At 39.4% G+C, this 26884-nt stretch overlaps 1 protein-coding gene across 2 annotated transcripts; it reads left to right on the forward strand.

Annotated features, from left to right (window-relative positions):
- Positions 1 to 392: 392 nt before the first annotated feature.
- zbtb44 (zinc finger and BTB domain containing 44) lies at positions 393 to 14370 on the forward strand. Of its 2 annotated transcripts, none has more exons than XM_072393093.1 (6): positions 393 to 668; positions 2618 to 3716; positions 4180 to 4264; positions 4734 to 4885; positions 5932 to 6232; positions 10676 to 14370. In XM_072393093.1, the coding sequence occupies exons 2-6, from the start codon at positions 2654 to 2656 to the stop codon at positions 11067 to 11069; spliced, it is 1995 nt and encodes a 664-aa protein (XP_072249194.1). In that variant the 5' UTR covers positions 393 to 668; positions 2618 to 2653; the 3' UTR covers positions 11070 to 14370. The 2 variants fall into 2 exon arrangements, with proteins under 2 accessions (XP_072249194.1, XP_072249195.1); XM_072393094.1 differs by having other exon boundaries at positions 5932 to 6015; positions 10676 to 10786.
- Positions 14371 to 26884: the final 12514 nt, after the last annotated feature.

Below are 26884 nucleotides of genomic sequence, written 5' to 3' on the forward strand. Positions count from 1 at the left end.
TATTATCAGTTCATCATCATCATCTGTCAGTTCATCCATGGTGGTTGTATAGCTTCTGCTAAACTAATTACATAGTTATGAATAATATAATTCAACGTTAAAACAACTGTAAATTTTACAATTATTGAAATCAAATCATATCATGGAATAGCCCAATAAAACACAAATTAACAAAAACTAAAGAAGGTAAAAAATAAATAAAAAACTACACCATCATTAGGTCTTGGAATGTGTTCACTTATATACAAAGTTAAGCATATAATGATCGCTTCAACAGAGACCGTATCAACTGCAAGAGTGAATGCAAGGTGGGTTGATCCCTAAAGTGATGTACATGTCGCCAAATGTGTGACTTCCTGATTCTGAAAGTACAGTATAGTGTGGGATGCGCGTTGCATTGTGGGGGTAAAAATACTGCACAGACAAGACAGCGGGGAACACAAAGGAATAAAAACAGCACCTCGGCCAGCTTCATAGGGTTAACATTAATGTTAGAGGTAATTAATTAGTGACCTAAGACTGACAGGGCTGACAACTGCCCGAGAAGATAGGGAATGTGAGTGAACGGTATATAGCGGCAGTACTCACCGCTGTCTCAGACTGCTTATTATCAGCTGAGCTTTTCGCATCCCGAGGCCCAGCGGTTATCATAGGCCTCACACCGGAAGGTAAATTATGTTTGCACGATATTCCTGACAATGCAAACTTTTTTGTCTGTACTTTTTTCAGTCTACGTTGTTGTCTCCGCTTTGAAAAGAGGAAAATTAACTCTCTATATACGCAGCGTTCTATCAGCTAGCGTTAGCTTGATAGCTAAGAGTAGTTAGCTCATGTTCTTCAGTAGAAATATAGAGGGTTATCCATGGTCTAAACGGAAATACATGGCTTCAAAATAAATGGATAAATTACATTTTTTGTTTTTGCTGCTAGTAATTTTGGATTTATGTATTGCATTAGCAGCATTCCTGATGAATAGTTAAATTAAGACTGATATAAATAATACATAAACATAAGTATGCGTCCATCCTTAAGGTCGTTATTATATAGCGAATGATTGCCTCTTTTTTGTCTTTGGATAGATTTTTATGTAAAAAAAAAGTATAAAGTTATTATAATGGTATTTTCATGTCTGTTGAATGACAGACATATTTGTAATAGTTTATTTTACTACTACGACTTCGTTCGTACGCAATTAAATAAAGCTAACAGTTCACTGGTTTTAGCCTGTTTTATGTTTGACGGTGAGAGTCGGATAAACTGTTCATCTCATGGCTTACTTCACGCGTAAGCCAGAGTCGTATAGCGTTTCCCACGCTATTATTGTAAACGTGTTTATTTAGCATCTTGTCCAGTGATGCTGATCCCCCAATATGCTGCTGGTGTGTACTTTGGCTGTCACCCCTCTGCAATGTGTTTCAGTCTAGCGCTTGTGGTCGCTTGTTTATAAAAAAAAACAAATCAAGGATTTCCAGGCTGAGCGCCCCGCCTACCCGATTTAAATGTTTGATAACCTATTTACCTTGTTTATTATTGTTGAATAATTTGTAAATCAACAGTCCTGTAAGTTTATGGCATGTTTACAACTAGTTTGATTTAGATTTGGATATCTCTAAATGAATAAAACATAACAAAGCCCAGATGTACAGTTACAGTAACAAAAATTATCAATAAAATTCACTTGCAACCTAGGTTTGAGACCAGTAGTTAAAAAAAAACAGGCTATAAGATACTAAATAATTAGATGTTTCTGTTTTCAGCAACATGAGTGTATAAGATTGCATGTCCTTTTTTTAATGCATCGTTGCTGCCTCAGTTTTGTATAGTTGAAAGAACATTCCTTTTTTTTCTTTCTGTGGGAACCAAGTTGGTAAATAACTCCTCTGACAGGAAACATCATACCAATGTAAAATACCCAAGGTGGAATATATGCTCTTTTCTATTTACTCTGTTTTCTGGTTCAGACTATGCATTATTTTGTTGCACCACTACAGCCCTGGTCTATTCACTTTGCCTTTATGGGGCCAGTAGCTCAAGATTATTTTCTTTTGGTCTGTGTATTATGGGGAGCGCTCTCTCCTTGCGAGAGCCCCTTCACTTCACTTTTGTTTAATGGAAAATCTCATGCCTCAGAGAATCCACATGTCTCTCAGACAGCTGCTGAGTGTCCTGTAGCACACTGGCCTCCACATGGGTCTGGCTCGCATCGCTGCGCATCTGCTTTGATTGTTGTTACATAACTTGGCATTTTGTCCTTCATGCTCCCTACCCTGCTTTCGAGCCCCCACACTCTGCCTTCTCTTTAGTACCTCCGCATACACTTTTTTCATACTCTCTATACTCTTTGCTTTTGACATCCCATTTTGTAGCTGTGCTTTCAGTCAGATTTTATTATGACATATTTGATTTCACACCTAATTATTTTACTGCTTGGCCTGGATTTTGTTTAGTTAGGTCATCTTTGAATTAATTTATGCTGGTTTATGCAAACGTTATTGATGTGATGTACTTTCCACAGAAGAATAACAGAGCTTTGCAAAGATATTTGAAGTTTTTTTTCCTTCTGATGTTGGATCCCTTTTGCAAACTAAAGTGTTCTGTTTTTATCATCTCTCTGTAGACCACATTTTCTGTACACAGTCAGAGGGACTCCAGCATGGGGGTCAAAACCTTCACCCACAGCTCGACTTCACACAGCCAGGAGATGCTCGAGAAGCTCAATGGATTACGCAATGAGGGTCACTTATGTGATGTTACCATCAGGGTCCAAGATAAGCTCTTCCTAGCACACAAAGTAGTCTTGGCCTGCTGCAGTGAATTTTTTCGCTCCAAACTCGTGGGGCGCCCAGAGGAGGAAGACAAGTTTGTGTTGGACCTTCATCATGTGACAGTTAGTGGTTTCGCTCCTCTGCTGGAATATGCCTACACCTCTACTCTCTCCATCAGCACAGAGAATATAATTGATGTCCTGGCGGCAGCAAGTTACATGCAGATGTTTGCAGTGGCTAGCACATGTTCAGAGTTCATGAAGTCAAGTATTTTATGGAGCCCGACGAACAACAATAACAATAGCATAACAGCAGATAAACCACATGAATCTGCGCCAGAGAGCGCTTCATCAAACTGTGCCCTGACACCAGTGGATGGCAGTGTGTCACCTGTGTCATCTGACTGCAGCGTGATGGAGAGAAACGTTCCCATATGCCGTGAGTCACGGCGGAAACGTAAAAGCTTTGTAACAATGGCATCACCTGAAAGTCCGCTCAAAAGCACAACACAGATGGTAACAACCTCTCCTCAGGTTCCGAACCCATCCCCGTCATTCTCAGATGGCACAGCCCAGCCTGTGGAATCTTCCCTGGCTTTTCCATGGACTTTCCCATTTGGAATTGACCGGAGGTTCCTCTCAGACAAATCAAAGCTCCCAGAGAGCCCTCGTTGTGTAGAGCAGGGCATCCCGGGGACCTCAGAGGTGGTGGTCGCTCGTCGGATTAGTGACTTCCTTTCTTGCGAGAGCTCCAAAACAGTGTCGTCACCAGTGGCAGCAGAGGAGGAAGATGTGAGGGTGAAGGTGGAACACCTTAGTGATGAGGAGGTCCAAGAGGCATCGTCACAGCCAGTCAGCGCCTCTCAGAGCTCACTGAGTGACCAGCAGACAGTACCAGGGAGTGAACAGGTCCAAGAAGAGCTTCTTATCAGTCCACAGTCCTCCTCTATAGGTGGGACTTTCCTCCTTACTTTATTTCTCACGGCAGATGTTGACTTAAAGATGTTGACTTTGTGTATTTGTTAAAACCACACGCACACAATACTGTTGCAGTGTTTTATTTAATCTATCATCACTATAATAGAGGTCTCATCCTGACCCAGTGTGTTTCCACAGCTACTTACACACGCACAGGATTTTTATTTGTACAGGTCTCAGTAGAAAGTTCTATTGTCCAATGGCCCAAATGTTGTTTGAAAAGACTTTCAGTCCTGCCATCAAAGAAAAAGGAAAATGCAAAACATATGTTATCTTTAATTATAGTTAGATATTGTAAAGCATTGTAATTAAGATTATCAGTTCTTAAACAGGGGTGTATCACAGTGTATTAGTCAAATACTGTCCAAGGTTACATGCTTTAGAATTTATTCTCAAAATTCAGCCACAACCAGAAATCTTTTTCTTCCTCTCCCCAGGATCGATGGATGAGGGAGTGTCAGAGGGCTTGCCGTCAATCCAGAGCACCTCTAATGCTGCAGGACATACAGAAGATGATGAGAGGTATCATGACTTGTTCATATTTGTTAGAACTTGCCCTGAACAAATCAGAAGCAATAATGAGCATATAGATGTCTAACTCATGACAGTGTCTGGGCCAAACCTGTTTAGATCATAAATTAAAGACGTCATGTTAAGATGATGCTCTATAATAAAAAGAAAGTTGGCTTTATTTTGTCAAAGCCTCAAACCTAAAACAGGTGTGATAAATGTTATGTGGAAGCTAATATTACCACAAGCGGGTAATCTGCAAAAGTTACGCAAATCAGCGTCATCACCTACCACTTTGTGTCAAATGTTTGGAAACTTTTTGAAACTTCACGTCAATTAGGAGACGGAGTCTCTGAAAGAGTTTCTTTAGTAACAAATAAAAGTGATGGCATTATTGCATTCATACAGGGGAACATTATATGTCCATGTGAGCACATGTAAAAGTGATTATCACTTAGATTTATCATTTTCTTTGTTTCAGGCTAGAAGGTATTCAGTATCCGTACCATCTTTATATAAGCCCATCAGCCCGGCCCGGCACCAACGGCCCTGACCGGCCCTTTCAGTGTCCAACTTGTGGAGTCAGATTCACACGCATTCAAAACCTCAAACAGCACATGCTCATACACTCAGGTAGGTGTATGCATGTGGAAGGAGTGAAAACTTCCAAAATGACCATTTCTGGTAATATAGAGATTTAAAGAGTGTCGTTATTGGTATCGTGGTCCTTCAGCTGATATAGTTTAGATTTGTTTTTATCAAATAAAATTTTAATAGAACTAATTCACTATTCACATGAATAGTCATTTTTTTTCAGATACTTTGACATTCAAATGTTTGTCATTCAGTTTGTCTTGCCACTGCCAAACAGATATAGCACAGGTTTTAAAAGCCACTGCCTGATACACTGATATTCAACAGAGTACTGTACTGTTTTAGAAATCACGGCAAGCAGCAGATGAAAAAGATGATCTAAATAAATTCAGTAGAACCAGAGGTGCACTCTTTCTGATTCCACACATTCCTCCCCCTCTGTTAAACTAAAATTGCCATCACTGGCAGGTCCCTCAAAGATTTGAACGTGTAATGCAGTCGCAAATGACGTAGCCTCTGGTCAGAAGCAGAGATGAGAAGGCTACATAGGTAATTTCTGTCTTAACTCCACATTCCCTATTTATTCAATTTATTCTAATTTCAAAGCCCCAGTCTTCAGCCTCAGCTTAACACTCAACGTGATATTTGTCAGACTTGACTCGTGATGCCTCTTTTCCATCAAAGCAGTTTCAGTGCTGGTGCTTGAGCCAATTTTAAGTTGTTTTTGTAAAGAATGAATAACTGGATTCATTTTCTACAACCGGAAAGCCACTACAGAACCACATTACGACACATCACTTTAAACATTTCTATTCTAAATTTCTTTTGGGGACCACATGCAGAAAGACACATATCGGTGTTTGTCTTGCTTTCCCCACAAACTGATGTTTTATAGATACTATATATACTAAGTTTGTATGTACTTTTTAAACAACATTTTGTGAATACTCAATGTCAACAAGTGTGTCACAGCACTGATCAATACTTATAAATGTACAGTAACCTTTCAACTCACCCCGACAATTATAACTTGTGGGATATTTGTATACAGATCAGCAAGTAATAGTTATGTCTTCTTCCTTCAGGCATTAAACCTTTCCAGTGTGATCGCTGTGGGAAAAAGTTCACACGGGCCTACTCCCTAAAGATGCATCGGCTGAAGCACGAAGGTAAACGCTGTTTCCGGTGCCAGATTTGTAGCGCCACATTCACGTCCTTCGGTGAATATAAGCACCACATGAGGGTCTCCCGACACATAATCCGCAAGCCGCGGATTTATGAGTGCAAAACATGCGGCGCCATGTTCACCAACTCTGGCAATTTAATTGTACACCTGAGGAGTCTGAACCATGAGGCATCCGAACTAGCAAACTACTTCCAGAGCAGGTGAGGAGTCTCGGGGCGCTGATCTCCCATCATTTACTCAGATCTCACCTGGATCAGAAAATAATCTCAGTTTAGATTCTATTGGCTGAAGTTCATTGGATCGTTGTCGTGACTTTCCATGTTCAGATCTTCTGTACATGAAGTATTTTATTGTATTTATTTGGTCATTTTCATGTCTCTTGTTTAAAATATTTGTTTGACCTTTCAAGAAATAGACCCGTTTGATGTCTTTATCAGAGCTGAATGAGAAAAGAATCAGTCACTCTGGTTCATCAAGTAGCCTAAATGTGACATGGAAAACCAAATTTATTGTAAATTCCGGACTATAAGCTGCTGCTTTTTTTCCCAGGCTTTGAGCACCACAGCTTATGATACAGTGCGACTAATATGTTTTTTTCAGGTTTTTTTTCATGCCGCCAAAAACATTTTGCCTCGTAACATTAGACGAATAAAATTAACGAATAGTAGGGGTCCAATTAAATTGTACGATAAATCAAACACAATTACACTACAAAATTATTGGAAATCGGTCATTTATACGCACCCTCAACATGGAAAACAAACGAAGAAATGCATGTGATGCAGCTTTTAAATTAAAGGCGATCAATCTGAGATGAGATTGTGAGAGAGACAACGAAGAGACTGAAATGATTGACGAAGTTCTGAGTCTGTTCAAGTCGGACACTGAGGAAGATGATTTGTGTGGTTTTAGTGCGCAGGAGGAAGATGAAGAAGGCGCTCAGTGACTTTTCCTGGTAGGCTACTGTCTTTTTTATTTACCAGCCGTATTACAGGTACTGTTAGGGAAAAAAAAAGCTTTAATGCCATGTATTTGTGCGTTACCAATAGGTATCTAAGTTAAAACCATCAGTGTTACAGGCACTGTTCAGGAAAAAAAAGCATTTGCAGTATGTATTTGTTTTTGTTGCCATTCGCATTTAATTAAAAGTTTAAAAATCCTTACGTGTAGCATCTTTCTGTGTAAATATCTCATATTACAATGTGGACACCCGCGTCTTATAATCCGGCGCATAAGACGGATACATGTACAAAATGGATTTTCTTTTTAAAATGAGAGGGTGTCGCTTATATTCAGGTGCGCTCTACAGTCCGGAATTTACGGTACGTGAGATCTTTGATGTTCTCTATTGCAGATTTTGTTTGATTTTCAGAGGCATCAGAAACATTTTTAGTTGTCTTTTTTTCATCATCTTATATTTTAATCCATCCTCTCTTATCACAAACAGATATGTCTTGATCGTATAGCCAACTTTTAAAAACTCTAAAAACAACAACCATGACACACACACTAGCATTTATTAGTTCTACTTTCACAGTGAGAGCCCTATGGTACCCATTCAACCTCTCCAAAACTGGTTAACTGCAAATTCATAGGAGCATTGCACATAATTATGAAAGGCATAACACAGTCTCTTTATAAAGATAAGGAATGTTGTTCCCAGACTTTTCCACCTCTTAATCAGCTCAAGCACTCACAGCTCAGAAAGATTCAAATGGGCTATTAACTCCTAAAATGTTTTATAGTAGAGGGTCTACGCTTGAGATCATAACAGTGTGGAAAAATTCTCTGACTGTTCGGTCAGACTCTTTACTCTCATCCTCATTCTTCACATGAAGATATGTTAACTACACTGTATATTTTACTTAGTTGCCGAGTTCCAGACCAGTTGGTCAGATTGATCTGTCATCTGTGACAGAAAGGACATTTACTCTTGACCTTAACTATTTACTCTGGAGCTCTAATTCCCAATGCTTAACAGCCTGTACATGTTGAGCTGCAGGACAGCAGTCTGATAGAGCCAATGTATGACCATTCTCACGCTGTGTACTTGCAAATAAAAAGAGCCCTGCCACCCTGTCTGTCAATGGGATTAAAATGTAGTTATTTGAATATTATTAAATATGATTAAACTATTTTTTTAATACAGTTTTAAAAAAAACAGTAACACGTTCAAATATCTGGCTTTTAAATGTAATAGGAAAGTGATTACTGTCTATTAAGTTCGACATCAAATGTTTCAGCAGCAGTGGGGTATTTATTCACATGAGCTGAGCACAGCATTGATAGGAACACAACACTCAGTGTACATTTAATTTTCACTGAGGATGCTACAAGAGTAGAGTACATAGAAGATTATATATGTATGTATTTTTTACAGAAACACATTTTTATCAACCATAACGTCTCACAGAGGCTCTGGGATTGACGGCAACAAGTCGCTGACAAAAAGACGCAACAACACAGCCTGCAGTATACAGTGTAATGCTATCATTTCACTTAAGTGTTATACGCACACAGGGTCAGTGTAAAAGGTTTTCTTTACCAGTCCTTATTTCAGCACAGCTGAAGAAACGTCCACCTAAAATCTGTTGTTGCATCAGTATAATGTTCACACTGTGCATTGTTGTCATGCTGAACAAATTATGCAAAAATATTCTTCTTACATTCAGCTCTGTTTGTTAGATTTTGGGTAAAAATCTAACAGACTGAATGCAAAATAGACTGATCATAGGCTATTTTGCATTTCCTGTTTATAGTTCTTGTTTAGGGGGTATATCTAAATGGGACAGGGACACATTTCCTCTATAGTAAATCCCCGCAAAACATGTGATCGATATGTGGTTTTAAGTGGCACATAGGGCTATATCTGAGATGCTTTGGCAACGTTCAGACTGCATGTAAAATGTGGCCCAAATTTCATGACAATGTGAACAGCACAAGTCACATGTCAATACGATCATATCACATCGCAATTCATGTGACCTCTACAGAATTCATGATAATTCCACAGCTTTCTCGATCGACTTTTGTCACAATTCTGAGCAGTGGGAAGTCACCACATGTTTGCGTCTGTCTTTTGTAAATATGATGGATGAGAGGACAGACATTAGCCAGCGGAAGACCAGCGAGGTGCTGGATTTGCATTGGCGGGAAAATTCCTGCATCGTCTTTGTTTTTCTTTGCTCATGACTTCTTTATTGTTTTTTGTGTATTGTTTGTGCATCGTTCATACTGAAAGCTGATATTTGCCACATTAAAAAGAACAGGCCAACAAAAAAACTGATCTGAGCAGTAAATTGGAATTGCGCATTAAAGCCTGCAGTCTGAGCAGTAGTCTTTGTCAGCAGACCTCGGGTACATCAGCTGGAATGATGAGCATTGTCTTTGATTATCAATTCCTAGATATGTGTTGCTGCCAGATTGCCATGCAGCTGTACCACAGGGGATCCACAAGGTGAATCATCTTTAAATCTTAGCTGCCATTTGGGGAGTAATCCAAGGCTAGTTTCACTTATACACCACGGCCCTGAAATTTTGTAGACACTGAGGGGCTGCATGTGAGAAGGATGTTTGAATTTGGCATATAATCTCCCAGAGCATTTGCTTGGAGTCTATGTGCCTGCTGATAAAAGTTGCTACTCTATTCACTTTCTGCTAACTACCAGCTCATCGATATTAGGGATACATTCAAATATGATATAAATTCTCCTTCTTAAGGTACAGTAACTAAATCACTTTTTCGCCGCATAGTGTTTGTCTTTTTCCCCTTGTGCACTCCACTGAGAATCATCTCTTGCTGTGAGAACTCATTTCCAACAGAAAATCTTAAACTGAGAAGTTTGTGTATACACAGTAAGAAAACCCTGACACAATTGTCTTTTCAGTTCTGCTTTCATATGTGAAGACGGCTCAAGAGAACGGAGTAGTTACCACCTTTATTTTAAGAAGTTCACTTGTTGTAGTACAACCACACAAGGCTTTGTATTGTTCCAAATTGATAGCTCACTGAGACCTGTTCCTTTAGAAGCAGCAGAGAATGGATGACTGGATGGATAATTGATCCCTAATCTTTGAAGCCATTTGTGTCCCTGATCACCCAACATGGAGTTATTTTAACTAATTAAAGAAAATGTCTGTACTTGATACAGTGTTTGGGAAAGTGGGTGGGTGAAAACAGTACGTCTTCCCCAAACTATCGGAATAAAAACTTGAAAAGATTAACTGCTCTGCAGTTTGATAACACAGTAAACTATTATTAGAAATGTTGTATAATACTGACCATAGTATATTTGTAAATATTTGTCTCTATTTGTTTATTTTATGTTGAAATGTCCATAGCCATTTCTAATTTACCACAATCACAAAAGTTTACTGACAAGCACAATAACATGGAAAACTTAAGAATATCCTCCAATATAGAGCTATTTTTTATGAGTACATGATAAAACATATTTACTGTGTACAGAATAGAGAGTGGTTGTCATTACACCATGCATTTATAAGTATAGAAAATTGTCATATATATCTGTGTGTGTATATATATTTATAACATGTATATGTGTAAACTGAAAATAACAAAATTTTTGTCAAAGGAGCAAATGAGAGATGTTAAACTCATTGTGTTCTCTTGTTCCTTGCAGTGATTTCCTCGTGCCCGACTACCTGAGCCAGGTACAGGAGGAGGAGGAGGCGCTGGGAGTCCAGTATGAGCTGGAGGAGACCCAACATCACCCGGTCTACCCGGGCACCACCTCCACCGTCGCTTCGTCCTCCTCTTCAGTCCAGATGCCGGTCATCTCCCAGGTCTCCTCCTCCACCCAGAATTTTGAGAGTTCCTCTGGCTTCCTTTCTTCTGAACCTCTGGATCCCCTAGAAGCCCCAGCCTCCCTCAAGATGAATACCGATGAGACGGCAGTCATTACGGAGGAGACCAAGATGAATGACAATGTCGGAGGCAGTTCCCCAGAGGTGTTTGAAGAAGAGCAGCAGCAGAATGCTCAGGCCAAGGAAGTGGCTTCCATTACTATAGAGTGATTTCAAGTCCTGTACATGCCCATTATGTCTTATTTTGCAGTCATGTCATATGGGAACATCTGTTGAAATGATTTGATGGCTGAAAGGGATAATTGGACATGTGCACATGTGGACACCTCATAATGTGGAACTATGAAGAAGAACTATGAAGTGTTTTCTGTAGAACTCTTTTGGGTTCATGGTATTCTACTACAAGCAAAATGGAAGCACTTATTTGAGTTGATGGTTTACACCGGATTTCATCAGGTTAGAAAATCTGTGTCTCAAAGCATTGGTACTACCTGGACATTTGAATTAGAAGTATTTTTAATTGTCTTTTTTTTTTTGTAGGAAAGTTGTTTTTTCCCATATGACATGAATGCAACACTAACTAAAGTAGTTTATGTCTAGCTAATTTGAGGGCTGTTAATTCCAAGCCTTGTTCTTTTGGAAAGTGCCTGAGAGCTCACACTTAAACAAAGTAATGTGTTGGAAGAAAATGACTTGACTTTGCCAAAAGTGACAAATCAAGTCAAATGGAGCTAAAAAAAAAATCCTTGTAGTTCGTTTGTAGAGGTAACTTGTATTTGTATGGGCAGAGACTGTGTATTCCTTTGGTGCCGTTGCTATTGGCAAACTGTTAAATATCAATATTGTCTATTCTGCAATAGCCTATACTGTAGTTCTATTTGAATGCTGTGTATGTTGGGTTTTGTAAAGTATGTGTCAGATGTATGTATGTGCATTTCTTTAATCAGTATGAATTAATTTTTTAGATGTTTAAAACTTAGAATATGTTGACAAAGTATTCCCTAAAGATATTTGTCCGGTATATAATTTTCCTGTCCTGTTATTTTATTAGTATATATATTTTTAGTGGACACTCTTGTTCAGTCAAACCTTCTTTTTTCAACACTTTTTGACAAAAAGAGAAAAAAAAGCCTATATAAATGTCAGAAGTACATGTCATAATGCAATAGAAATCTGTAAAACAAACAAAACAAAAAATCTAATTTGAAGATTCAAGGTTGTTTCACAACTGCAGTGTTATTCCAACATTATCTCAAATATATGAATATGTAGCATTTCATCCCAATCAAAGTTAAGCCTACTGACAAATAGCAGTTTTTAAAATTTTATTTGGTTTGTTGTATAAATATTGCTATTTCACATAGTTTTAAAATTATTCCATTGCAAATATTTTAGCATATTGCATGCCCCTTTGAGTGATGTTTCATTTAGGTACAACATTTTTAGGCTTGTGTGACTTCTCTGTACCGAAGTTGTGACAAAGGGAAACTACTTTAATGTAAAATTTCCCCTATTAGCATTTACACCCAGTGAACACTTTAGCAACACCTGTAGTGTAGTGCTGCCCAATATGACAACCTTTGGCTTATGAATTCAGCTTTTTATCATAAAATTTCAGCAACATAAACTCCTTCACAACATGAACATACAATAGAATAATGACGAAGCCTGTGTGTGTGTGTAATCAGCTTCTGTTGTGTTATATTGAACTATATTGCACTGGTGAGGCTACTGAAGTGCTTGGTGTTTGTACATCTACTGTATCACAACAACCTGGTTGTCAAGAAGTGACCAGAGGAGTATTCAATGTGATAGTATTGCTTTCATAAGCAACAGGAACATGATAATGAATGAATGCAAATACTGTGAGTTGAATCAACTTAAATGATAAATGTGTAAATCAACAGTTTGACAGCAGGCTGTCCTTTATGTTACTAATTTCACTTTATTTTCTTCTATGTGCTGTTTTGGGTGAAACCTCCAACTCCTATTACCTGTATTGTGCCAATATGATTGCAATTCTGTACATAGATATTGTTGTGCCTAAATTTTGAGAAGATAATGACACCCATGGTGATACTCCATGGGTTGAATGCTACTGACAATGACTCTGTTTCTTGTTCTATTTACTTTTATTGTTTTATTTGCAGCCCGTTGAAAGTAGTCCAAACAGCTGGTATTTAGAGCTATTCAAGCAGGAGGTAAGAGCTCACATGCAGGGTTGATTGTAAACGTTCAGATAAATATTGCTGTGATTTGGGTACCAGTTCCTTTTGTCCCGATCATTGAAATCCAATGAGAGCAATCCCAATAAGAACTTGTAATCACCCTGTGCCATCCTCTCAGTCACTTTTTTAAAATGTGCCATTTACCCTTTTAATCTGGGTACAAATCAAGCTTTTTCTTACAGGACCAAATGTTCTTTTATCTCATTGGGGATTTGCCATGGCAATCAGTAATTGCACATGATAAAAGAAAGATAATCATTCTAAGTAGTCCACTCTATTTAGTATTGGGGTCCTGCCCCTTAAAACACTGTATGATGTTGTGCATTTAAGAGGCTAGCCTTAGTTAATGGACCTATTAACTAGTTGCACAAAGTTAAAATTAAAAAATGTTTTCTATTCTTCATTTGTATGTAATGCTTTTCATCTGTTTTGCTTAGTGTCTAAGTTTTGCTTGTATCCTAACATTTTTTTCATAATGAAATGCTGCTGTTTGTTGAAACGCTAAGTGCCCAAAATATTTTTGTGAATCAATGGTGTGCAATAAATGGACCAGTGTTGTTTCAAAGTTTTAATTTTGTCTTTCAAGTGATAAATTACAAATGTATACATACATATAAAAAAGAATGTATAATTTTGTTTAAATCAAATGTGATGAGGGTGGCTCATACAGGCAAGGACCTCATTTGATCTGTGAATCACGGAATAAGGCTTTGATATCAGACAACTGGTTCTGTTCAGCTCATTTGTGTTTGTTTCAAAATTTGCATGTTCACCTCGTTCTGTAACGTGAAAGAGAGCATGTATGAAGGTGGTGAATTCTGTCTAGGCCTTATTAGTTGATGACTTCATTCAGTGTTGCTCTGATCTGTTCAGCATGCCTTCTTTTTTCTGTACATTACCCGTTTTTAGGTGTAATGACTTTTACAATATCTTAATTACATATAGGACATGCCTTTTCAATTTACACTCGATGTTGTATACGTTTTCCAGTCCATATGGCTTATTTAAAGTGGGAAAAATACAAGAAAAAAATGGTAGCTTTACATAATGACATATTTTTGGTGATTTTTTTTGTACTCTAGTAGCTGTTTCATGGCATCTTTGGATATTCTTGTCAAATGTGAATGGAGCAGTTTAGTCTTTGAGTATGGGGGGCCTTGGTAGTCTTCACTTTGTGACTTTCTGCATTTTGTGTGTATATATAAATAAATGTACAGTAAATACACTTATACTATGTTGCATATTCTTTATACTTAAGCTACTTGATTAAACCTTATTTCAGACAGATGCTGTATTTTGTGTCTTTGATATTGTATTTAAAACATAATTTGAAGAAATAAAAAAAAAAAAGAATTAGATCATAGATTGTGTTGAATATTTTAACTGGATCACAGTCCACATGTGACAATATGACAAGACCACTGTATTTAAGGATTAATCGTTCTCAATCTTTGCTATTGTATGTGCTATTGTATTAAAAGAGTTGTTTTTGTATGAACAAAAATAAAAAAAAAAATAGCCTATATCAGAATAGTCTACTGCAGCGAGGACTGTAGCCTCTATACATGGGGCACCTGCAAAACCCACTACTACGCAACTGACCTTCCGATCAGTCTGTTTTTTAAAACAAGATTTCCCATCTACGGAGCCAACCAAAGCGGTCTCATCAGCTTCTTCGTTCATGTTTGACTATTGTTCACTGTGGTTTGTTGTTGTCTCAGTGGCGGCACCAGAGTACTTTTTCTGGTTCAACTACGGTGGGGCTAACCCATACAAATCAATGCCATAATTTCAATGTGAATATATATTCAAGAAAACAACACCCTCCCACAGCGAGAAACACACACACACATTCTTCACTTTATCACATTGAAGGGACGCAAGATGTGCACATTCAATCTGGGGACCACCCTTTCTGAAGGTTTTACAGTACTGAAAAAAATCAGGTTGTAGGGGGGAGCGGCCAGAAACACATGTCACTTCAGATTGGCAAATTAGACAAAGAAAAGTCTCTCAGCTGACCAGGGGCAGCTTCCTGGGGACTTGTCATGTTTTTAGTAATTAATGGGGTCTGCATATGCACATTTCTGATTTTCGATCTTCCTTAGGACCACTTTAACACACTTTCAGGTTTAACTTACTTTGTAGAGTCTGCCATCATAGTCAAATTCTTTAACTACTTTACAGCCCCACTATCATATAAACCTAGTCTTAACTTTATCACAACTAAGGTCTGCATTAACACAAGACACAAGTCATAACAGTAAGGACTTTTATTGCAAAAAAAGTTTCTCTGTACTTAGGCACTTATCACAGTCATTCTTTCCAGGACGGTGGCATAATGTGATGAAGGAAATCATGTGTCTTTCCACAGCAGCAATTTCATCTTTCTGTTTTGGAGACTCAAAAGGGGACTCGTCAGCACATGACTGAAAGAATAATTCACCATTAATGCAAAGCTTATCAACAGGAACACATTCATCAAACTAAAACATAAGAAAAAGTAAAAGGAGAAATGAAGACATTTGTGTTAGTTTCAATATTTCTGTATCTGGCTCCAAATCTGTTTATGTTTTTGCATAGGTACAACTTGGCTATGATTGATGTGATTTGTATGTAGCCTGCTGTAGCACTGCAGTGAAAAGCTGAAAAGAAGTGAATATTAAGGATTACAGGGTTGAACTGACCTGTGGTCAAGGACTGATTGTCAAGAGCAAACATTGCCTATTTTACAGGCTGTGTGCAATACATGGTGTTTGGTTGAGTTAATGCAGGGAAAAGTCATGTTATTGTCAGTAAATGTGCAGAGCATTACTTAGCCAATATGGTCCACAAATAAAGACACCTGACAAATGTGTAACATAGCAGCTATAGTAAATGATTGGATGGTCCCCATTTATCCAGGAAAACCCAACTGTGCTTGTCTCAAAAGATTTTGCTCTCTGACCAAATGTTTGACTTTTTAAAACATCTACCCATACTTTTTTCACCTTCTGAATAGTTGCATAATGCCCTGAAGTGAAAACTAATGTCAGTCTCAGCGTATAAACTTGTCACTGTTCACTTGCTCTCAACACACACACGCCCCAGGTTATCTGTTAGCCAATTAGCTAGCGCTGTCCGCTCGGCTAACATCAGGTAGCTCTTCCTCAACTCTAAAAAACTCAAATGCTTGACTTTTTAAAAACATTTACCCATAAATTTACAGCTTCTGAATAGCCGCATGATGCTCCGAAGAGAAAGCTAAAGGCAGTCTCAGTGTATAAACTCGTCACTGTTCACTCGCGGTCATCACTTGCTGTCAACACACAAGCTTCCAAGGCTATCTGTTGGCCAGTTAGCTAGCACCAACCATGGGCTTTTAACTGTATGAAAACGTTTCTTCGTGATTTGACACCATGCAAATTGCAATCATATCACATTGTCTCACTGCAATAAATCTTAAAGTCATGACCGCATGACTTACCTTTCTTTTAAAGCCACTCATGTTGAGCAGAAAATACACCAAGCTAACTTAAGACCTCTCTTTTAAATTAGGCTTTTATTTGAACCATTTTTTTTATTATTTTTCTGCTCATGTATTTTAATGTTACAATATTTTTGCTTTTATTTATTTATTTGAATATATATATTATTCACTGTCTATATATCTTATTATGATTTAGTTTTAAATAATTTATTTATTTACTTTTCATCTAGCTTTATGGTCACTATTATTATTATTATTAATTACTATTGCCAATTTATTTTAATCTAATTAATTTCTAACTTGCCTCCAGTGTCTTCTCACTGCTTGATGATGAGATGGCACTTCTTCAGTTTGTGCTTTTGTTTGACTGAAAGGTGGTAAAACCTTGTTAAACCCTACCTGCCAGTTTAGGCAAGCTCGTGGCTGATTAGCATGTTAATTAGCGACCGACAGCAGCCTGCACAGGTGTAGGTGAGCCAAGTGCGTGTAAAGTGTGTGTTTGTTACTACTGAGCTCCAACCACTTGGTGGCAGCACTGAGTTAACCTCACATAAGCACACTAAAGTGCACCAAACCAGTTTTCATGCATTGTGGGATAACCCCTGAAAATTTGACAGGGCATCCCTGTACCCTTCTTTTCTATGGATTCAATGCTCTTCTTGGTAGGGACCAGCATTTTGGTCCCCACCAAGATTTTGGTACCCACACTGTGAGTGTGCTGTCTGGCATGTCTGGTTCCCATAATGTGACAAAGACGAACACACACACACGTAGGCAGAGAGAGAAATGATATAGTTAATAGTTAGTTTATAGTTGTCCTAAAGCCATTTATAGTCTACCACACAACAGCCAAGAATCAAAACACAGCCCCAACCAATTAACAGTGCCAGATTAAGGCCCCATGAGCACGACCTCAAGATCACCATAATCCGGCAGAATACAGAATAATTGACTGTAATATACAATAAATGTACTCAATACTTCAATAACTAACTGTCATCAAGTGCATTTTGATGTACAGATGTGCAAATGCTCATACAACTACAAATGCACCACTATATCCTCTTGTCAAGGCCACTCACTCACATATGATTTTATGAAAACAAAACACATCAGCATCAGTATAATCTAGAAAAAAGATCAACTACATAGAGTGGGAAGGAAGTGTCCTCCATTTTCACAAAAAATAAATAAGCAACCACTTTCAAAGCATTCAGTATTTACTTAACAACACCTGTTCCCAACACAAATGTATTGAACTGATAGAGCCATCAGAGAGGAAGTCCACATACAAGACAAGGACAATTACGTTATAGTGCAATATAAAAATTTTGAAATCTGCCTGTTTTCTCTCAACAACAATAAACAATTTACAGCATTTTCATGGAGCCACCACAAGTTAAAAATAAATAGAATACAGTATCATCTGTATAAATTTAACTTGTTTTAAAATAGAAAATAACCTGTTGTTAGGTGCTGGGGAGGACTGGATCCAAAAGCGAACAGGAGACAGAAGGTAGAAGTCAAAAAGGGATTTATTAGGTGAGGTGGAAGGATGCTCCGTGTCCTGGTGACTCCGTGCAAGGCTCAGGAGATGAGTGGTTCCAGTGTTCCGAAGATCTCGTGTGAACTCGTGTAGTGAGTCTCACATACAGGCTGCGGGTGGGCTCGGTGGCAGGATGGGCTGGGTACAGCTCTCCGACAGGTGTATCCAGTAGTCATGCATGTTCGTCTGTTGTGAGGCAATAATCCGACACCGCAAGCCAGGAGGGAGCAGGCTTTAACAGGTGCCAGATTGCTAATGGGACACAGGTGGGGATGGTGAGAGCGCTCCTCCCAGCCGTCCAGCCCAGCCTGAAAAAAACAAAAGAAAACCATCCAGCACCCAGGTACAAACATACTTAAACGAAGGCAACAAAACGTCACAATCACCACACCTGTCACATCAAAACTCAACAAGACAGATAAGGGTTAAACATTTTAGTGCAAGATAAACATTTGGAAATCTGTCAATTTCTCTCAATTAGACGAGTCAAAAAGAAATGCTACATAATCTGTCAAAATACACAATTTTAATCCTAAATAATGGGGAAGTGCATGTTTAAATTTGAAATGCTTGATTTCATTAGGCAAACACATCTTACACTGGCATTTTTCTGGACAATATCTTCAAAATCAAGGGCACTAACAAATTCATGTTCAATGGGCAAGAGAGAAAGTGCAGAGAGCCGTGTCTGTGACATTGTGGTCCTCACTCCCTTACCGATGCCAGATACTTGGCGGCCCGGTTCTGGAAAGCTGCAGGCCCCAGTAGATCGCCTCTTCCCGGAGCTGCTCTGTAACTGCCCCTCACAGTGCAGGATCCCCAGGGAGTAGTAGAGGCGTTTAGGTACAGGGGCAACTCGCAGACACGACAAGTGGCTCAGATGGCGTGAGACTCAAGGCTCATCAGCGCTTCCCTCAACGGTCACACTCGCAGCAGACTCCGGGCCGTCGGTTGAATATGACGGGGGCTCTTCGCTCTCCGAGCTGTGGACATTAGCTAGCGCCGGCAGTGAAGAAATGTCCTGGCTGGCTGAGCTGTACTCGTTGACGGAAACTGCCTTAGCAGAACAGTTGATAACATTTACTGGAGGTAAAGCCAGTTGAGGGCCCCTGGGTAATTGCCCAATTGCGCACATGGTTAATCCGGCCTTACAAATTATGTGTGCTAATTAGACAACAAGACCGCAGCAAGGAAGAGCATGAAACAGGCAATACGCAAAACGCAATAACAAAGTCAGCAAAGTTTCCAAAAACAATAAAAACAATACTAGAAAATTTTGACGGGTGTCAAGCTGCTGCCCGTCCAGACAGAGAGACAAACAGCATTATATGATCATAATTCAGTCTGAAATATGAGATTCTGGCTTGTTCTGGTGAAATCTGCCTGCTTTAGACACATAAGGCCTGGTTGATCTGCTCAAAATAATGGAAACATATGAGTTAGGGCTGCATTTGTCTCGTCAGCGGCTGGCATGAACCTGTTATCACAACTGATGTGTTGAGAGTAATGGAAACATATGAGTTAGTGCGCACTATCGCGCGCATTTGTCTTGTCAGCAGCTGGGATGAACCTGTTTATCTATTCAGCATAATGGAAACCTATGAGTGAGTGCGCGCTATCGCGCGCATTTGTCTCATGAGCAGCTGGCATTAAGCTGTTATAACAGTTTAACCATGTTGGCTGCCCTGCTGCTGCCCTGCTGCTGCCCTTCTGCTGCCCTGCTTACTCTGCCCTCATCAGCCATCTTGGCTCTGCCCTCATCCACCATCTTGGCTCTGGCTTCATCAGCTGTGATAGAACAGGGCAGCCATCTTGAGTGAGGTCAGCATTAGTTGCTATGGGCAACAGCTGTGACTGTTCACTGAATGGGATTAGTTGAACATTTTGAACATGAAAATTTTGCAGAAATCAAGTGAGTAATAGTTAAAATGGCTTCAGTGCAATATACAACAGGGAGTGGAAGAGTGATGTCATCAGTGATAGGAATGTTTGTAATCAACTGCTGCTTAACGAGCTCTCTCCCTGTATAACCTGCAGAAATTGCTTTTTTGGATACTATGACCTACTGTGAGAAAACTGGAAGAGCGAGGAAAATAATTTGAATACCGTAAGAAGCAGAAGGCTTGGAGGAACGCGTCAATGTAGTTTTTATTTCAATGGAGAGAAGAAAATTTAAACGGCAGCGAGTTGAACACAGTTGAACCTGTCTCTGGCGTCAGACCAAATTTCCATTGGAGTTAGTGAGAGAAATTGAAAGGTTTCTCTCGCTTCAAGGCTCATAGCTGAAATTCTGTAAATGTGAACTCTTTAGTAGTTACATCAGCTGAAAGAGGACAAGTGTACCTACATTTTAAGGTATAATTTGTTTGAGTTAAACAGTATTAAAGTTAGAGGAATTTGTTTGAATATCAGAAAAAGTTAAAATGATCAGTGTGCCAGGTTACATGCTGCCATTTCGACATCTCGCCATTCCGACATTGGCCTCCAATTGTCGGAATGGCAACACTTAATTTTTTATTAAACGTCCCGCCATTCCGACACTTTTTTCCTCCTATGGTCGGAATGGCGGTATGTTTTTTTTTTTTTTAACATACTGCCATTCCGACAGTTCCTTTTAATAGCCTATGTTTTACCCCAAACATTTTACACTAATGAAATACGCGCGCCGGCATATCAGCCTCGCAAACAAACTTTAATAATCTATTATCAAAATCCCCTGAAATGTCAAATATAAAAATACAGATATTAACTCTGGCGAGACTGAAACTGATTAAGCAGAAATACAGTGTCAGTGAGCTGTCACAGCAGCCAGCTGGAGCGGAGCTCTCCACAGAGCCCATGCGTCTTTTGCCCACTGTCATCATATACAAAAGTAATAATTGCAATTACAGATATCACGGCTACTGCACAGGACACAGTTGCGAGCACTCTGCCTTGCCTTGCCAATAGGAGAGGAGAGAAATGACAGCATAGATCGTATAAAACACAACAAAATGCAGTAAAAACGTTTATTCATGTAATTCACGTGATTTATGAGTACTCGCTCCAATTATGGGAAGCGCGGATGGGCTTTGCGCATTTGGCACAAACACACAGCCGTTGCGCAAGGCTTCATACAGCCTGTTGATATCTTAAGGACCTAACTGGTCAGACCTGGGAGTAAATGTCATGTAGAGATTGTTTTTACATGACATTACAGCTGAACATATAGCTTTCATCCACAAACCAACGTGGGAGAGCCCGAAGACGCATGTGCCAGACGCACATAGGCATGCGTAAAACCAATTTTGACCACTTCATGCTGTTTATTTGCTTTCTTTTAGTTAACTTTCGTTTCTTTTGGATTCTTGTGCGTGTTATGGAGCCGTTTCGGTCCATATTTGAAAGCCTTTTTGTCCCGGATTAAATTTTTGGAAGTTGAAACAAGTGGCATTGGAGTGTGTGATTGAAAACCACCGCGGTCTGCTTCTCCTCCTCCAGTTGCAGAGACTTTGTGTCTTTAATAACGCTTATCTGTAAACATGTGTTAAACATATAAATTGCATGAACAGAAAGAAGGGACTCGCCTGTTGAGTAACGCACATTTCCTTATACTGAAAGCCTTGTCGGAATGGTGGGACGTTTGAATGTTGGAATAGCGGGATGTCGGAATGGTGGGATGTCGGAATAGCGGGATGTCGGAATGGGGGTTGCCACCCAGTGTGCCACTCTAATCTTCTCAAAAATGTTCATGTTTTTGAAACTGTCATATTTCAAAATTGGCTTAATATTTTAAAAAGCTGAATCATTTGGTAATAGCTGAATGTCTTGTGAACATTTTAAAGTTTGAATGGTGTCTCCTGCTGAATGTATGCTGAACTAGTTAGGTTGGAAAGAAGAGGAAGTTTTTGAAGAGTTGAAAGAAATTTCCATTCATTTGAATGACGGGAAAATTTGAATAAAAGTTAAATAGTTTAAAAAGTATAAAAGTTATAAATATATAGCATAAATCTCATGAAGGAGCTGAACGTTTTGATACCAAAATGGTTGAAATCGGTTAAAGTAAGTAAACTATGTCTCGTTGACCCCAAACTGCCCTATTTTCATGCATAAAAATCAACAAGGAGAAAAAATGTTCATGTTTTTGAAACTGTCATATTTCAAAATTGGCTTAATATTTGAAAAAGCTGAATCATTTGGTAACAGATGAATGTCTTGTGAACATTTTAAAGTTTGAATGGTGTCTCTAGCTGAACGTATGCTCAACTAGTTAGGTTGGAAAGAGGAGTAAGTTTTTGAAGATTTGAAGTCAGCTTCCATTCATTTGAATGAGGACAAAATTTGAATAAAAGTTAAATAGTTTAAAAAGTATAAAAATTATAAACACCAAAAGGCATAGCATAAATCTCCTGAAGGAGCTGAACGTTTTGATACCAAAATGGTTGAAATCGGTTAAAGTATGCAGGACTAGTTAAACGGCAAAAAATGAAAAAAAAGAACTAAGATGTTGGAATAATAATAAAGAGAAACAGGAAAACAATAGTGAGAATGCCTTAAAGCATTCTCACAATAATAAAGATAAACAGGAAAACAATAGTGAGAATGCCTTAATGCCTTAAAGCATTCTCACAATAATAGTCCAACACAATAGTAATATGTGTGTCCTGCCTTTGGCATTGGCACCCATAATTAAAACTCACCAGGTTGAGATTTTCAAATAAGTACAATCCGCCAGGTTTTCTGACGAGCATGCACTCAAACCGCACTCACGTGAATGACATACGTCATGTGAGTGACAGTTGTCATCACAACTGCCTGATGTGGAGGTGCTGTTGGACCCCACATTTCTCTTGGTTTTATGGTAGGGCTGACGATAGGCCTAACACAATTCTTGGTGGGGCTATAGCCCTACCAAGCCCTACCCTGGCACCGCCTATGTCTGAAGTCATTATCCACTATCCAGGATAAAACAACAAAGATCCAAAAATACATCCCGTGATGAACTGCTAAGTGAGTGTCTCAGGCAGCTGAAACAAAATGCAGAAAAGGGTAGCAGGAACTGTCATGAAAGGATAAGCCTCTGTTCGACATGCACCAATGATAGCTTGAAGAAGTGGCTGATTTCAAGAGGTCCTATCAGTGGCGAGAAAGGGCTGATCTGAAGAACAGTACAGGGGCACTTATCATGGCAGCTCCTGAGCACTGGACCAATAGAGGCTGGGGTCGATCACACAGGACCCCAGATGTAGGCTGTGTAACGAGGCTCTTGCAACAGTACAGCACATATCTCACACCCTGTAAGATGCATGCAGGTTCGGCATACATGAAAGTATTTACATAGAGAAATGTGCACAATGCCATTGAACTGTTTCATCTGCAGTGGAAACTGTTATGGCATCCTGTATGACTTTTCTTCTAACTCGATCCCAGTTTATGCAGGAAGAGGACTGTGTGATAGTGGATTCAGAACTCTGCATCACCTTGTTGGTCTCATTGTAGAGAGTGAATGTGTTTGCAAACTGTATAATTTCAAAATGCATAAGTCAGTTGTTTGCAAAATTTAAATACAGGTTTAAATACAACCTTCACATCCAGAACCACAAATAGCTACATCAAGCAGACCTGGAGCTCCTGAGCTTGACGCTGTCCCTAATTCAGATCAGGATGCAGAGAGACAGCCCCGACATTATCAAAAATCACCGGTTCAAAAGGCATCTTTTAAAGATCCTAAGAGTGGAACAGCTTCAGCAACAGCACATTCCTCAGATCACCAAAAATCACATCAGGATCGGACCACTACTCCTCCTGTAGGCAAAATTATACTACGAGACATGACTCCCAGATATTGTAGTACAGGCAGAAAGCCATCAAAAGTTTTAGACTGCAATGCAGGATTTAACGATAAACTGTTAGAAGAATTGTATTGGATAGAGCTTGAGCATTCTATGGTTGATTTGCAACAAGAAATAAACCAAGCAGAGAAGCATGATCTGAAACAGAAATCAGAGACTCAGCATTAAGGTGTCAAAACCAGTTAAGATGAAGGTTATAATCTGAGAGACAGACATAATATTCACCCACCAGATAGATATGCTGATCCAGGACGGTATCCAATCTTGATAAAAGGGACCCAGGGACATTATGTGCCATTGCCAGTGCCGCTTGGCCCCTCGCTGTTTGGCTCTCAGCATACTGTTTGGGATGCTTCCTCTTCAAGTGATTGGACAGGTTCGTTGTGTTGCCACCTGACGTGCGAACCGTTTCTGTGCAAACTTTGCAAGTTCCATTTGCTTGCACTTGATCAGTTGCGGAAAATCCAAGCAAATTCCATATAATGGAGGTGGAATTTTTTTTAGCGACCAACTCCTAAGTTTGGCTTTCCGCCATGGCTCTCCATGCGGCTACTGCTACACACACAAACAAGGAGGCGGGTAAGAAAGTGCGTCACTGTCCGTTATTCGCTGTGATTGGTCGGTCAGGTTGACGATGTAATACGTCTGGTGCATTAGTCAGTGCATTAGCATAGAACAGCAATTTATAGAATGTGCCCCAGACGATCCCATGATCTCTGCAGTTTGACAGATCATTACGGATCGTCTTCACGTTGCAGTTGTTCACGATTTAATATCGTCATATCGCCCACCCCATGTTGCACGCCAGTTGAGAAAATGGAAACAAGAAACAGAGGAAGAAAAAATCCCTGTGTTAAAGCCATTGTTCAGAGACTCCATTCTAGAGGCTCTGCCTGACCCAGTTCGAAGGAGGCTGGAGGGTGTGGTATCTTGATTGAGATCAATCCCGTGGGGTATTTCGGGACTATGTGGTGCATGCAGTTGAAAAATATAGACAAGATAAAGTAAAACTAAAGGAGCAGGATAAAAACATCCAAAGAAAACTTTTGAAAACTTGCAATTGGGAGAACTACAAGGGTAAGAAAAGGTAAAAGGTCAGGCCCTGCTGATGCCGGGGGCCACCGAACAGATATTTCCACTCTCAACTGCAATATACCTAACACCGGCTGTTATAACACAACCACCATGTCCACTGCACACACCACTGCCAGTACAAACACCACCAGTTGTTAATTTCTACCCACAACCACCATACACACAATGTTCAAGGGGACAAGTCCAGTATCGACCCCGTCGAGGGTTCAGAAGGCCTGAAGGATGAAGTTCCATGGGAGCGTGCTGGGCTTGTGGCGTGCTTGGACACTTAGCACAAGGAAACCCGAATATTCAGCATGATCGTGGCCAGTCCCTGCGGGGTGGAGCAAGGGGCCCGGCAGATCCATGGGTGAGTCCAAATCTTGATTATTAGGGGTGCCCACATAATCCTAAAGCGGCCGGTCAGTTCCCGGTTGTAATCGTGGGAGCTGATGAAGAACCGATGCTGTAGGGTCTAATCGAGGATGAGCTGACTCCAATGTTGGTAGACACTGGAGCCACATACACTTGTGTAAGTCAAAAATATGCTACTCACCTCCCCACTTCAAACAAATTTGTTGAGACAATAGGATTCTCGGGAATTAAGTAGCTTGTACAAATAACTGCCCCAGTGCGTCTGTCCACAGTGGGAACTGAAATTAGAATACAAATCGGTGTATCTTGTCAGACTCCCCTTAACTTCCTAGGGAGAGAGGCTTTGTGTAAACTAAAAATTAAGATTTGGTGTTCCCCGCAAGGCATAATCATGGATAAAGAAGAAAAAGAAAATCTATTGGTTGAGGGACATTTCTGAGCCAGTAACAGTTGCAGTTAACAAATGGCGAAAAAAAAAACCATTCGAGTCCAGTGTCCAAAAGCAAGAAAACTCACACTCGACTATCATTGTACAATGTATTATGATGTTTTAAAAAGTGGAGAGTTTGAAGAGACATGGGACAAACAGACAGAACACTCAGAGAAATTTGACAACTCAGTACATCATCATTGGAAAACAAGGAGCAGCCATGAATGTGAAACCAAATGCATTTATTTCTAAATGGTACAATGTGCCATAATCTGATCCACATGTTACTTTGTTGGTGAAAGAGAATTTCAAAGCAAAGGATTTGGGGCCTATGATGAGAACTGCTCAAGGAGTAAAGTGGGAATGAACAGAGAATCCATTAATCTTCCAATCACAAGATGCAACAATGATCAAAATCCTGTGCAGCGTATTAGCATTGGCAAAACCACAATCAATAATGGCATTGGCAAATCAAACAGTTCAAACAGCAAAGCAAAGAGAAGCAAAAACTAGTGAAAGTGATTTGTTGAAGGAAATCATATCTCACGTCCCAAGCTAAGTAAGCTGAGTGAAGCTGACACCCCACCCACGTAAAAAATTGCGCTCCAAAACAAACCAGAGTGGTCTACTTTTTTAGTTCTCCGTTTGTGCAGGTTTGTGCCGTTAAAACTGTCGTTTGTGCTGCTTTGGTTTCTGAGATATTATTAATTATTATAATTTTGGCCAATGACGTCACCATCCCTCCATCTTGCTCCAAAACAAACCAAAGTGGTCTACTTTTTTAGTGCTCCGTTTGTGCTAGTTAGTCTCTTATTTTTCCTCTCCTCTGAAAAACAGAGGGGCAATAAAAGTTTTCTATTCTAATTAATTGAGTAATGAAAAGTAATGAACTATGACTTCTAAGCTCATGCATAACAAAGTTATTATTTGAAAATGTAATATACATTTTACTTTCAAAGAAGAGTGATTTGGAAAATTAACTTTGTTAACAATTGAACGTGATATCCAAAAATGCATTTTTTCACACAGCTATATGGTCACAACAAAAGAAAATACCTATTTCTGGTCAGGG

The sequence above is a fragment of the Leuresthes tenuis genome, unplaced genomic scaffold (assembly GCF_036924035.1).
Source record: "Leuresthes tenuis unplaced genomic scaffold, fLeuTen1.0.hap1 SCAF_9, whole genome shotgun sequence".
Lineage (NCBI taxonomy): Eukaryota > Metazoa > Chordata > Actinopteri > Atheriniformes > Atherinopsidae > Leuresthes > Leuresthes tenuis.

Bases quoted from the DNA above. Each gene is read 5' to 3' on its own strand.
- zbtb44 (XM_072393093.1), top strand. From the start codon at position 2,654: ATGGGGGTCAAAACCTTCACCCACAGCTCGACTTCACACAGCCAGGAG. The intron at 3,717-4,179 runs GTGGGACTTTCC...TCCTCTCCCCAG, and splicing joins TCCACAGTCCTCCTCTATAG to GATCGATGGATGAGGGAGTG. The intron at 4,265-4,733 runs GTATCATGACTT...TCTTTGTTTCAG, and splicing joins CATACAGAAGATGATGAGAG to GCTAGAAGGTATTCAGTATC.